At 35.6% G+C, this 14,239-nt stretch overlaps 2 protein-coding genes across 8 annotated transcripts in view; both read left to right on the top strand.

Annotated features, from left to right (window-relative positions):
• The window catches only part of LOC122045615 (SPX and EXS domain-containing protein 1-like), a 35,086-nt gene extending 25,785 nt beyond the window's left edge, over window positions 1-9,301 (top strand). For 2 of the 3 annotated variants that reach the window (XM_042605915.1, XM_042605916.1), the window contains exons 8-14: window positions 4,664-4,777; window positions 6,702-6,755; window positions 7,161-7,208; window positions 7,855-8,005; window positions 8,251-8,416; window positions 8,516-8,585; window positions 8,655-9,301. In XM_042605915.1, coding sequence (XP_042461849.1) covers window positions 4,664-4,777; window positions 6,702-6,755; window positions 7,161-7,208; window positions 7,855-8,005; window positions 8,251-8,416; window positions 8,516-8,585; window positions 8,655-8,912 — 861 coding nt within the window. In that variant the 3' untranslated portion in view covers window positions 8,913-9,301. The remainder of the gene's footprint in view (window positions 1-4,663; window positions 4,778-6,701; window positions 6,756-7,160; window positions 7,209-7,854; window positions 8,006-8,250; window positions 8,417-8,515; window positions 8,586-8,654) is intronic. The other variant, XR_006130035.1, reaches the window with a different exon arrangement.
• A 641-nt stretch (window positions 9,302-9,942) lies between these two features.
• Window positions 9,943-13,005, top strand: LOC122045614. 5 transcript variants are annotated; one of them, XM_042605909.1, is made up of 6 exons: window positions 9,943-10,138; window positions 10,536-11,097; window positions 11,188-11,306; window positions 11,720-11,995; window positions 12,071-12,233; window positions 12,336-13,005. In XM_042605909.1, the coding sequence occupies exons 2-6, from the start codon at window positions 10,612-10,614 to the stop codon at window positions 12,561-12,563; spliced, it is 1,272 nt and encodes a 423-aa protein (XP_042461843.1). In that variant the 5' UTR covers window positions 9,943-10,138; window positions 10,536-10,611; the 3' UTR covers window positions 12,564-13,005. The 5 variants fall into 5 exon arrangements, with proteins under 5 accessions (XP_042461843.1, XP_042461846.1, XP_042461845.1 ...); XM_042605912.1 differs by having other exon boundaries at window positions 9,943-11,097; window positions 12,336-12,471; window positions 12,552-13,005; XM_042605911.1 differs by having other exon boundaries at window positions 9,944-10,138; window positions 10,209-11,097.
• The last annotated feature ends 1,234 nt before the right edge of the window (window positions 13,006-14,239 follow it).

Raw genomic sequence — 14,239 nt, 5'->3', positions numbered from 1 at the left:
CACAAAATTTCTATGATTTTATCAACCCTATTAAAAATTCTCCATCTAACTTCTTTGACATGGCCTCCCAACTAATATGAATATAGGCCGACGCACATGCCATGCTAGCATAGTTTATACCAAATAAAGATAATCAAAATTAATATTCTCAAAAAAAAAAGAAAAAACAACCCAATGAACTAATACTACTTCATACATGGGATGCCATATGGTACACTTTGGCAAAGGTTGGTTGCAAGGCTTAGGTGGAGACAGGTAGGATATGAATGTTAAAAAGATAGAGTTGATTTGTTGTAAAGGACTTATCTCTTTAAGTATAGGATATTGTTTTGATTATCTCTTTAATTTTAAGCATCTCTTTTAAAGTTGTTTCTTTTCAATTCAACTGTTAAGTGAGTTTTGAAGAAGTTTGACAGTAATTCATGCCGCATCATCTGTGACACAAACTAAACATGGATGTAGTTTTAAAGTTCCCTTGGCTGAGTTGTCGGTTTTCCTGAGATTGTTCATCTGGTCACCAGCAGTCTTACATTTACGATGACCAACTTTAGGCATATTGAGGCTGAGTTTTATTGGTGCATGTTTGTGCGTATACAGCTTTTAAAAAGCATCCATGTGAAATGCAATCAGGTGACTACATGATTTGTTGGTATATTTACATTCATTTCTAAAAGTTATTAACATCAATTATACCTATAGGATATGCTATTTAATAATTGCATAACATTTAATTGATATAAACAATCCATACGAAGTAGTTTTTATTTATATTCTACACATGCAACGTAATTATTAATGAAAAACAAACAAGATACAGATTTTTTATATGAATTGGTTAAACAGTAATGATTATTCTTAAACATGTAATGCTTATACAAGAATATGCGAAATTGATAGTTCTTTTTTTGAAGAAAAAAAGGTTGGACTTTTGAAAATCACATTTAAACTCATAACTTGAAACAATTTATTATTAAGTAGTTTCTTTCATAAGGTAAGAAAGCTCCAAATATTATCATATAAACAATAGTATTATGATCATAGTTGTCAAAATTGATATCAGTATTGGAATGAGATAGTTAAAGAATCTAAGTATTGGTTGCATCGGATCTACATGACGAAGGAAATTGAAATCAGAGGTAAAAAATAAAAACTCTAATATTTAATATTTTTTTCAATTAGAATTAATATTCAAAATTTTTAAGAATACTTATTTTATCATTACGTATTCACTTATTAATAAGGTGGATGTGTGGACATACGAAGATGGACAAAATAAGGAATGAGAGCATTAGAGAGAAAGTCGGAGTTGCATCTATTGAGGACAAACTCCGAGAGACACGTTTAAGATGGTACGGATATGTACTTAGACGACCAATAAATGCTCCAGTTAGGTGATGTGAAACTATGATAAACATGCATATCAAACGAGGAAGAGGAAGATAAAAAAAGACTTGGTTAGCAACAATAAAATAAGATAAAATTTATTTAAATATAGATGATGATATAATAGGAGATAGAGCTCAATGGCGTAAAAGGATTCATACAGCTGACCTCACCTAGTGGGAAAAGGCTTGGTTGTTGTTGTTGTATTCACTTATTAATAATGTAGTACACAAATAGTGTCCTACCTATCAATAAAAATTAATAAATAATAAAAATATTACCAATATTAGAATTATATTTTTATTATAAATAGCTAAATACCGCTAGATTCTTAATTTAATTTGTAATTAAAATGTTACTATTTATTGTGGGATGTCATAGGTTTAATTGGGTTCTTAATTACCTTCGAATTGATTTTTAGTTGAAGAAAGGGTAATTGAGTTTTTTATGTTCTCTTTGGACCCATAGGAATCTTGCCTGATCAATAGTAAGTCAGAGAAAATTAAGTGAGATGTTGATTTTACTGAGTTATTCTTGATCTCAAAGTGAATCTCTAAGAGAGCAATAAAGACTTTGTCTTCTTCCTATGTTTGTTATCTAAGAAACATGCTGTGATTAAAGGGAAGGCTACATCAATCAATTTTATCAAAATTCAACCTAGTTTGACTAAATTATAACTCAAGTTAATCCATTTTCACTCAAAATCTTGACTTGTGGCAATGTTTCTATATTTGACTGAAATGATATTGTTTCCGTATCATACCGATGGTTCGATGTATGGTGTTGGTGGTGAATTGGAGGCGGAAGGAAAAATGAGATGAATAAGAAAAAGAAGAAAAATCAGTGTACTTAAGTTCAGACTTTATATTCCATTTGAAATTGTAAGTTTTAACATTATATCGTAAGGGCACAAGCTAAAAGAAATTACGATATTATCTCAATTCATCCAAACATGTTTATTATAGAATATCAAGAGGCGTCGAGTGTTGACACGACACAATACTCATTGACATGATTGATACAATGACACATAAGACATGATTGATACTCCAATCTACATTATGTTAGTATATATATAGTGTTACTGTTATTTTAAATTTATAGAGTTTCCAAACATTTTGTGCGTGTATGGTCTTAATTTAATTTATGTTCTTAAAAAGACAACTTGGTTAAATATACTCTATAGAGACTTCAACATGCTATTTTGTATATAACTCCCATATACAAAATGATATAAATATATATAGAACCTGTTTATTTGCACTTACATAATCTTGAACCAAGTTATTTGATAACAAATGCGAAGTTTATTGCCTCCTCCCATGTGCTTCCCTCATTAATTTTATCAATACTACATCATGTAATGATAATTGAAATTCAATATTACAATATATAAAAACTACATGCCTTGTCGTTGACGTAGCTCGGAATTATTCATTTTACATCTAAAAGAATCAAATAATTGTTTCACAAAATTATTGTTTTCGAAAGGTGTGGATTTACTCATAATTCTTTTTTTCTAAAATTTAAACTAAAATATTGCGTAACATTCAATTTGTCTTCTTCTAGCTTTATAGATATGCTAATTATATCAATAAATTAACAAGCTAGGCAAATATTTATTTATTAAAAATTATTTTTTTATAAAAGCATAGTCGAATCAAGCATTTACCTTTCTTTCATCTTCTGAAGGATTGGTTCTTTTTTCTCTTCCGATTGACAAGTGAGTATATAAACTTCTTAGGAGGTGTCCTCTTGTCTAATGTGTTCTTGTATTTGAATGTATTAGTGAGACAAGTACTTGGATTCTGTTTATAATACACCAGTATTTTATCCTAGTGATTCACTTTGTCCTAAGTAACTTAGTAACCCACTCTGCCACTTTTGCATATCTTTGCTGATCATGAGAGCTATTGTCTTCTTTGATACTTTATTAAAGGTGCCCGCCTCTTAATTTAGGGCTCTGTTTATTTAATAGACATGTCAATTTTCTTTTCATGACAAATTATCCCCCATTTTGCTTAAATACCTACAAAAGAAAAGCTAGTGTTTAACAAATATAAAAGTAACAAAATAAAAAAAATTCTATTAAATGAAATTTGCAAAACTGATAAGCTTGCCAATGTTTATGTTGACTACAAATTATGGACATTGAGTCATTATTTGGGTTGCAGCAAAGATATCTCTGAATTGCTAGATACTAGTTTCTTCTTATTTCAAAAAAAATTATTTAAAAGTAACGTTATGAAATAACAAGGATTAAATCTTTGATGATTAGTAATATCTACTCAGTTGACAGCTATTTTAAAACATAACTTGTAAAATTATCTTTAAGAAATGTATAACATAGAAATAGATTAACTTTATAAAGTAATTTTGACGTTCTTATCCATTGAAACAATCAAGGTGAATTTGACTCCATGATGCTTCGTGCATCCTCGAATATTGCACTTGCTTAAAAAATCAAATATATATAAATAGATAAATGGTAAAAAGATTTTTAAGAAGTGTATAATATAGAAGTAGCTGCTCCTTGGTTGAGATAAGCTGTAAAAATCAAGTCTATATTAATAGATAAGTAAAATTTATAGCTGCTCCTTGGTTGAGATAGCTCTTTCTTCTTGTGGTTTTTGAATTTAATCTCAGAGAAGTTGAGTTTAGGCATGACCTATTATATTCCTTCATGAAATACAAGTTGTTCTTCAATTCCTTGGTTGAGATAACTTTAGCTCTCAACTTTTTACCAATTAAATCTCAAGTAAGCATAAGCCTGATGAATCTGCGATTTCTAATTTCGTACTATCAAATGATCATTCCTTTACAGTTATCTGATGCCAATGGAACTTATGTTCTCATTGTTTGATGGTTTCTATTTACTTTGCAAACATAAACTAGATCATCAACCTTCTTCATGGTTAGGTATTACTACAAATATTAAATAATATTTGTTTTGGTGAACTAATTGACGGTTAATATAATATGGATAGTATGAGATGTGTGATCCATGTTTGTGGTTCTGACCTTGTATTGATCATGCAGATGGCACGTGTGATTTGATAACTATCATAATATCCATGCACTTGCATGGGTCACCTTTCCAAATTATGTATAATGGCCTGTGTGCTTGCCTATTATGTATATTATTATGTGTGGATGTGGCCCCTGTATTGTGCTCTGTTCATAGGCATGTCTTCTGTCTTTCGTGTAACTCTATTTGGCTATGATGTGTACTTCTGTAGTTACTGTTATGTTGTCAATTGACTTTTTTTTTTAACTGCAGGTTTTTCTGTATGCAGTCATTCTAATGGTTCTCATATTCCCTTTTGAAATTTTTTACTTGCCAACACGCTACTACTTGTTGAGGACTGTATGGCGTATCATATTACCATTACAGGCAAGCATTAGTTTCATTTAAACATCTATTACAATAGATTTTCATTGACAATAATTTAGCTTAAAGAACTTGGTGGAAAGTCTCGTCCAATCTATGTGGGAAAATTACTTTGATAATCAATGCCTAACTTATTGTTAAGGCCAAACTTAATCAACAGTTGCATGAATTTCACTGTTAGCATTATGATGTTGTCAGATTGTGACAGTGGTTAATGAAAGTCATTGTGGCTCTTTGGCCAAGGATAAATGCACACCCAATGGATTTCTGAGTGTAATGGTAGGCTGCCATCAAGTTATTGCTCTCGATGTACAGGTTTTTGCTTGAAATGGTATGAGAGTGGTGGTTTCTCAGCTATCCAGCCTCCTGGGTACTGTGCCCCTATGATACATACCTTGTATGTTGGTTTATGCGTCTGACAAATTGATTCTGTTCTATTGTTATACCATAATCTAAGTTTCTTCGTGTCGACCCATGGGAGCTTTCAGCTTCTTCACGCCTTCTCATCTTAGTGATTCCAAGATGGTCCTCAGCTTTTTGAGATTCCAAGTTATTATCTTAAGGCTTTTAGGCTCACTTGTATGGTTCCTAGCCGCCTCGAGATGGTGAGATTCTATAACTGGTGGGGTTCCTAGCAAGTTTCTTGAGGTTCAAGGCCGCCTTGATCTGATGATCCCCAAGTGATACTATAGTTTCTATGCTTGTAAGGGTGTTTTTGGCCATGACTTGTTGAAGTTTTGGTATCTTGGGATTTAATTAGGGCTGTAAACAAGCCAAATTAAGCTTTGGGGTGTTCAAACTTGTTTGATAAGGTAACTGAGCCGTGCTAAGCCTAAAATAAACCAAGCTTTTGAAATGATTGTTTAAGCTTGGCTTGGCTTATTTTTTATAAGCTTGAGCTTGGTTCGTTTTAATGTTATCAAACTCTCAATTCAAACTTATTTGATTGTTTGAAACTTTTGCTTGTTTGATTGGTTAGTGAGACTAATAATTTAAATTTGTTTGTTCATTTTAAAAGTTTTTTTTATTTATTTAGCATGTTAATAACAGTTTTATTAATGAACATGGTTCACGAACGTTGTTCACGAACATGGTTCGCGAACGTTGTTCACGAACATGGTTCACGAACGTTGTTCACGTACATTATTCACGAATATTAACGAGCTGAACACATATGTGTTCAAGTTTGTTTAGTTTAATGAGTTTTTCAAACTTGTTTATTTAATTGATTTTGTGTATATTGAATGAACATAAACAAGCTCTTATCAAACCGAACACCAAGCTTGTTCACGAACGTTCGGTTCATTTACTATCATAGATTTAATCCTCTACTTTGCTTTGTTTCATGCCAATCTTTAGAACCGTCAACTTGGAAGTTTTTCTTAGATTGTTATCTCAGGTTTTTTTACCTTGTTATCCTGATGGGGTTCCTGCTTGATCACTCAGGCCGTCTGCTGAATTTGTTGACTTATTCAATGCCTCAATTAGCATTGGAAGGTTCAATCTCAGGGCTTATTTAATTTCTTATTTTGGGGAGTTTTGATGTGATCTCCTTCAACTTTCTGAACAAAATTTCTGCATTCAGAGGCCACTTATTTGGTGTGTGGATTTGAAATCCTTTGAGTTTGGATTGGTAGTGGAGTTTCCTCCACCTGGGTTTCTTTTGAAAATTACGCTTCATAGCTACCAACAATTTAAGATAATTTTATACGCATAACATTTAATTTTTATGGAAGGTAGTGGTTCAAGTTTATCAGTGCACAGACATTGAGCACACAATACATTCAAGTTTATTGCTCATATGGACTTTAATCTGGTTTTTATTCTACTTTTAACTGTATTTTGATCTTATGTCTTAAAATGTTAGAAGATTCTTTTGTCTGTTTTTTCCTCCCAAGTTGAAGTTCTGCCCTCAATGTAAATGCAGGCAATCACATTTTCTGATTTCTTTGTGGCTGATATCATGACATCAATGTCAAAGGTATGTCTGTTATCATTGTAATTAAATTATTGTCATGTTACTATTAAATCATCTCCCAATTAGAAGATTGTGATCGGTAATTCTGTCTGTGAGATGTTATCATGTTTGGAATTGAAAGAGATGACCAACATGGCCTCCAAGTTTGCTGGAGGACGCATTGGTTATGCCTATCACCTAGAATTGCATTAATCAATTCTATCTCAGATTCTTTTATAATAATTTCATAGTTGCTTCTCACCCTATTAGACCTACATTAACAAGTTTCTGCTATTTTATCTACCAAAAGCCAATTTGTGATTGTTCTATCAAGTAGACAAATGTTCCACTTCCACTGATTCGCCTATCGTGAGTCTCTTATTAAATATGATTTTGTCTTAACTGCCGTGAGTGTTGGTTTCTTTCTAGGTATTCTCTGATTTGGAGCGCTCAGTTTGTAGGATGGTGAATAGGCAGGTTAGTAATGATTCTTCTGTAAAATATCAAGGATATGGCAAAGCTTACTTTTTGTCTTTAGGTGGATAGCTATGCGAATAGAAAGAATATTTTATATTATGGAGAAATGAATTTGCAGAATATGGTGTTTCCATAGTTAACTTTGTATGCTAGATTGAGCTAAATTCACTTAAATCTTTCAAAACTGAGATTCTATAATCCACTTGTTCCACATGGATTGGAAAGGCAAGCAACATTACATTATTTGACCATTGAGTGGTACTCATTTCATGCTTTATTGTGGTCATACTAAAGTGTAATGATGCCTTGTGCTATTGTTATGTTCTTCTCGACTAAATGGGAAGCTTTTGAGATCGTGGTAGAAGTCTTATCCGTCAGAGGTCAGTTGGTAGAAAAAAGTTCTATAATTAAACAAGTCAACAAGTCAATTATAATGAAAGTGTGTGGGTGAGAAAGCAATAGATTGACTGGAAATACTTCTTTTAATATATAGTTAAGAAAGATCTAATATATCCTTGTGGAAGAGTTAAGTGGTAACTGATCTCAAATAGTTGGGAGTCAAAACACTGCAAGTTGTTGTCATCAAGCTAAAATGATTTTTTTTTCACCCTGCATCAATAACTTTATATGAATTCTTTGCATTCAGGTTGCAACAATTGCATGGTTTGAAGCAGATTCTGTATGCGGAAGCCACTCTGTTGCAATTCCTATAGTGTTAGTCTTTCCCTATATGTGCCGTTTTTTCCAATGCTTGCGTCAATATAAGGATACTAAAGAAAGGACATGCCTTTTTAATGGTAAATGAACGGGCTCATTATTTTTACTAATTGTATTCGTCTTTAATATTTATGTTCATGATTCAAGGTGCAAGCATATTGATATATATATCATCGAAGTTAACTAAAGCATGTTGCATGATGTATACGGTTTAGTTGCTTCAATGACAGTATATTTTATGCAAAAATTAGTTCATTAATGGTTAATAACTACAAAAGATTGACTTGGGTGAATGAAGTGGTAAAACTCTACTCTTTATTTGCAGCATTAAAATACGCAACTGCCGTCCCTGTGATTTTTCTTTCTGCTCTGAAGTATCATGTCTTCCCTGAAAGTTGGACTGATTTTTACCGGCCACTTTGGCTAATTTCTAGTGTCATTAACTCGTTATACTCATTTTACTGGGATGTGACTCGGGATTGGGACTTGAGGTATGTATGGAATCATCATCTTCTTCTTCTTCTTCTTCTTCTGTTTTTTGACCAATTGATTAATTAAACTATTTATTGCTCTACTTTCTGTTCTTGCAGTGTATTTACTCGAATTTTCAAGTTTAAAAATCCACATATTTGCACGAATCTTCTTTATGGGCGAATATGGGTATGTTTTCACTTTAGCAATTATTGTGTTTCTTGTCATTTTTGTCAAACCCTGTTCATGGACTTGTAGGTATATTATTGGGTGATGGGAAGCAACCTAGTTCTTCGATGCACATGGACCTACAAACTATCAGCTCATCTTCGACACAATTATTTGACAGTTTTTACAATTACTGCTTTGGAAATAATGCGGCGTTTCCAGTGGATTTTCTTTCGAGTGGAAAATGAATGGAATAAAATGACAGGCAAGGCAAGCTTGGAACTTTCGGCAATGGACAAACCAATAGAGGAAGAACGACTACTTGGTTCTGCCAGCCATAATGTATAGTAGAAGGATTGTGGTTCAGTAACCGACTAGTTGTATACGGCCTGATGAAATTTCCAGCCATTGTGTTTCTTCATTTGGCAAGCCATTTTCCTGTCACAATTATTCCACGAGAAGCCAGAGGGTTACATGAAAAGCAATGAACACCAAAGGTCTCCGATTAATATACATAACTTTTACGACATTCTTTCAACACATCACAAATATGTATCTAGCATTGTTTTCTTTCCTTATTGTTCTAGGTCACGCTGTTGCAATCCTTGCTCATTGTAGCTGCAGGACTGGAAACCAGTAGAACTCTAGCTTGCTTATCTTGAGCTTTTCAAATTATTATCGGGCTTCAGCCCAAGCTCGATGTGATAAAAATAGAATCAGTTCATTTTGAAAGTTTATTGAACTTGAGCTATATGCTTGTTTATATGCCATAACTCAATCTCAGTTAAATAGATGACAATTTATGAATTTTTTTTTCATAACTAGGTGGAGTTGCTCTATTGATAATGAGCAAACTTGATACCAAATATTGGCAAATAAAATTGATGCACACTGAAATGATCTGTCCACTAAAAAGCTAATAGAAATTAATACTATCATAACATCTAAATTCCATATTGTCCTTACTACAACAAGCATCTTTATCTTAACTACTATGTCATTGATTAGTAGCTGAATGCTCAGTTCTAAGCTGTGGACTACGGGCTTTCTGTCTAAGTTGGCAAAAGATATTTATCTTGGCTATATCAAAATTTGAACCCTAAATTGACAGTCTTGAGGGGACACGGGCTTTCTATTTAAGGTTGATTAAAAGGCAGTTAAAATGAATTATAAGTTTGGTTAATTCAGAAATTTGTTTTTTTTTAAATATTGTTTTAAAATTTGGAATTCAATTTAAATCAAATAAATTGATAGTATCAATCGACTCATAGTTACGAGCAAATCGGTTTTCATAATATTCGACTCGAGTCTCCATTTAACAATCGATCGAAAATACTCCTTAATTTAGTTATGAAGACTGGTCAGCCCGTTCTATCCCAGGTCGTCGCCCATAGCAAAGAAAGACCAAGTCCAAGACGCTTACGATGACAGTAGTTGACTTTTCTTTATCGTTTGCATTTTTGTCCATGACTCCTGTTTCCTCTGGAACCGGCTCTCCGTTTCTTGTCTGCTTCGCCGACGAGACCATCTCTCCTGGCTTCGCCGCTGCTGCATCGGGCGGCGGAGTGTCGTCGGTCAGTAGTCTTTGCATTTAATTTCCAGATAATTAGATTCAACACATCCTTTTCCGTTAAAATTTTCCAGATAATTAGTCTTTTCTGCTCCGTTCAACGTCACTTAATGGCTGGCCGTCACTTGTCCCGGCGAGAGACCTCGTAAATCCACCCGCGTCATCCTCCATCCGCCACCTCCACCCCCGACCTTGAAAATCTCTCCTCTCTCTTTTTTTTTTTTTTTCTCATTCAATCACCAATTCGTTCAACATCAATGCAATTAATTATACATTTCTCAAGTTTAATCTCTCACGCAAATCACCAATTCGTTCAACACCTTGCAATTTGCAACGCGAGCTCCGATCGCTTATCTTCCTCGTGTCGCTCCGTATATCTAATTGCTTCGTGCTGAGTTCAGGAGCCGCCGCTGCCGCTATCCTATTTTATGGGGTGATATCGGTCGAAACTAGTTTACGGGAAATTGACCGCTCGGTATGGCCTCGTCTGGATCCCGCATGCTCACCGCCGGCGTTGCTGATGACGTGCGACCCAACGGTCGGGCGTCTTCCCTGATTCGGATGTGGCGGGAGTTGGAGGCTGAGGCAGGAGCTGGGCTCGCATCTAACCACTGCGCCGAAAGCGCAGCCGACGCTGTGGCCTCCGACGGCTCGGGTTTGGTGGATGGGTTAGGGGACTGGACCTCCGACGCGATGACGACAGCGTCGAGCGAGCCGGTGAGCTCCTTCCCTTATTTTCGGTTTAACGAGATAGACCAGAGCCGGGTGGGGGACGACGATAATAAGGCGGGAATGCTCCGCGGAGCCGGCGAGGGCTCTGGGGTGCTCAGCCCACGGCGGCTGAGAGGGCGCGGGGGAACTCAGAGTTTCAAGGGGAGGATGGAGCATGAGCGACGGCGGGAGCTCGTGGCCTTGGCAGACCGACTCTCTGTCTCACGCTTTGCCCACCGTGGCCGGCTTCAGGTGGCTTCTTCTTCTTCTTCGATCAATTTCAATTACGAAACATTAATCCTCACAGTTCTTCTATCTGTTCTTCCTCCACAATATCTGTAGTCAATGCTTAAGCTCAGGTCCCTCGAAAGGCAAACAGCAGTGCTAGATCGGATGCGATGTTTCCCATGTAGAATGGACTCCGATCGACCCTACAATCAATCCACAATCTCATATCTCAGGTACTACTTATCGGTGCAAACAATTTGAGCCGCTCACGAGCTTTTTAAGGAAAAAAAATTTGATTTATATTTAAAACTATGGAATTCGAGTTGATCTATAAGACGTTCATAATTTTTTTAGAGCTGAATTCTAACTCATCATATTTTATTTGATTGTTCATGAGCCATCCGTAAGCCAAACTCGGACTGACCATTATTTATGTTTAGACATTTTTAGTTTAAACACCTTCAAATTAAGGTTTCTGAATTTGAATTTAAGTCATTTCGAATTATAATTTAATTCAGTTCGAATCAAATTCGAACAATTTGAGCCGAACACGAGGTCAAATTTCATTTTGAACGGAGTTCGATCTAACATTATCTGCATATTTTATTGTAGAATTACAATGTTCTTATGCCGTTGCTATCTGCAGAAATCCAATTGTGGAGGTTCAGAGCCCCACCGGAAATGGCGAGATCTCAACGAATACAAGCAATGCAGCGAATGTTCTGTTCCATGCTGAATGTTCCGGCAGTCCATGTTCTACTGAACAATTTGATGGTTCTTGGGATGGCAGATGCTCGTCGCAGTCGATCAGTTGGCACAGTGATGAGGACTCAAACTCACGCAGAGGATGGAGGGTAGCAAGAAGACATGATTCCTCTGAGAATTTCACAGACAATGTGGAAATAAGGGAGCTTCTCGACAGGTATAACTTGTTCCCGAATCTTTGGAAGCCCCAGATTCCTCAAATCGAGCAATATATCTTGCTGTTTCCTCACAGGAGAAGAGTCTCCACTTCCCTCGCAAGCGACTTCTCTGATAAGATGAACAAGTTGATCTTGTCGTTCATACAGCGGCGGCGGAGGCGAGCAGGGAATTGCTTCTACAAAGATTTAGCTGAGCACCAAAATTTGGAACAAGTTGATTCTGTCTCATCATCTCTGGTACCAATGCTGCATTATCATTCAAACCTTGGCACATCCACAAATTTGTTAAGAAAATCTCTGCTCCTGTGCGATGAGCATGTTCGATCTCCAACTTGACAGGAAAGGGAGGCCGTGCATGAATTGAGAAGCGAAATGGCTCGAATCCGCAATGAAATTCGGGAACTGAGGCAAATGGTTAAGAGTTGCATGGAGTGGCAGGGCAGGCTTGAGCGGACTATCGAGCAGGACATTTCAGGTTGGAGAACTATTTTGTTAATTGTTTCTTATAACTGTTTAACTTGTTTCTGCACATGGCCACACTTGTTAGCATTGCAGTTGGATCAGTGAACAGATTGCAAAATTTGAGTCTATAGCTCTCGTTCATCTCGATGGACGACCTATCCAATGAACGGCTCGAGTTCACTGGCATGTTTCTACTAACATATCGATCTTCGAAAATATCGAAACCCGTGAGCACCTGTAACAATGGAACATGTGCAATATGTGGATTCACAGTTTGGATGTGGTAGCTCCCTTTGTTTGCGGAATCGATAGTGCTGAATGGAGGCAAGATGTGCATCTTTCCTTTCCCTTTTCGACTAAAGAATTATTGTTCAAGCAAAGTCCGGCCATGTATATGTACAGGATTGAAGTCCACCTTTGTTAGCCAGGTCTCCATGTGTGTTTGTGAAGGAGGCAAGACCATGGCTAGGGTATGGTGGTATTTTCATCGTAAGATGTAGAGATTAAATCTTGATTAATAGGTGAGTGTCTGTGCACTATTTAACAATCTAAGGTTAGTAGTCATATGCGATTTATCTTTTTAGTATTGACTTAAAGACTGACTGACAGAAGTGTTGGGGATGAGTGAATTTTCTTTTACCAAATTTAAACTTTTCAAAATTTCTATAGATGAATAGGGCTTCTACTTGATTTTGGATGCATAAAACTTGAGAGATTTTTTTATTTTTTCTTTGAATTTGTAGAATCTTTTGAGTGCCATATTTATTTCAGAGAATAACCCTTGTTTATTCATAAGGTTGGAAATAAAAATTAAAAAAATCTTCCGTGATTTTTTTTTTCCAAAATTTATTTCATGAGAAAGAACAAACCATTCATTTTTTACGCTATTTATCTATTATAAAATAATAGAAAGACAAACTTAAGAATTTATTTGTGAATAATTTTTTTCTATATATTTTTTTTATATGTTTAAATTGGATAGAATGAACTTTTTTTCCTCTCTCAAATTAGGCATGATCGCATATGCTGTGGATGGCTTTGCAGTAACCTTGCGTGGGCATGGGCGATGCAGGTTACCTCACACAACCTTGCGCAATCGCCGCGCCACAGGCGGCTCTACATGGTCGCAATTTTTATTTTATATTTTTTTTCTTCGTTTCTTTTTATTTCCTTTTCTTCTTTCCTTTCTTCCTTTTTCCTAAGGATTTTGTTCTTTTTCTTACTTTTTCTCTCCTTTTCTTTTCTTCTTTTTCTCTAGGATTTTTTTCCCCAAGTCCTTTCCTTCCTCAATCCGTGCCTTAAAAGAAAATAGAGCATTATGATGTACTACCTCACATCTTGTGTTCATCCATGGAAAGTTCTTCCATCTGCAAGTGTAAACAATACCTATGGGTTTATTTAAAAGTGGAAGGATGGATCAAACGGGAGGATGAATTTTTAAAATTTTCTATCCTTGTCTTTCTTTACCTAAAAGATATTTTAAAAGAGTGAAAAATAGGATGGATGGGAGGGAGGTCCCTCTAGTACACCATTTTAGTTTTGCTCAAATTAGGAAGAAACTATATTCCTCATCATAGTCAAAATATGTTCACTTTTGTTTACTTACAAAATTGTGCTTATCAACGACTTGTGATAATGGGCAGGGATCCTCTGGTCCAGGATCCCTCGACTAATCCTGGACCCCTACCTATTCGTTGACAGGGTAGACTGTACCCCATTTGCTAAACAGGTGGAGCTTAGCTCACCCCACCAACGAACTTGTATGACCTCCCTTGGTCCAA

This window comes from Zingiber officinale, chromosome 2B (genome assembly GCF_018446385.1).
Source record: "Zingiber officinale cultivar Zhangliang chromosome 2B, Zo_v1.1, whole genome shotgun sequence".
In the NCBI taxonomy this organism is placed as follows: Eukaryota; Viridiplantae; Streptophyta; class Magnoliopsida; order Zingiberales; family Zingiberaceae; genus Zingiber; species Zingiber officinale.
The sequence above is the reverse complement of the archived record's forward strand: the minus strand, read 5'-3'. Positions and strand labels throughout refer to the sequence as shown.

Coding starts and splice junctions, on each gene's coding strand:
- LOC122045614 (XM_042605909.1), top strand. CDS start 10,612: ATGGCCTCGTCTGGATCCCGCATGCTCACCGCCGGCGTTGCTGATGAC. Junction 11,996..12,070: donor ATAAGGGAGCTTCTCGACAG/GTATAACTTGTT, acceptor GTTTCCTCACAG/GAGAAGAGTCTCCACTTCCC. Junction 12,234..12,335: donor ATTCTGTCTCATCATCTCTG/GTACCAATGCTG, acceptor CCAACTTGACAG/GAAAGGGAGGCCGTGCATGA.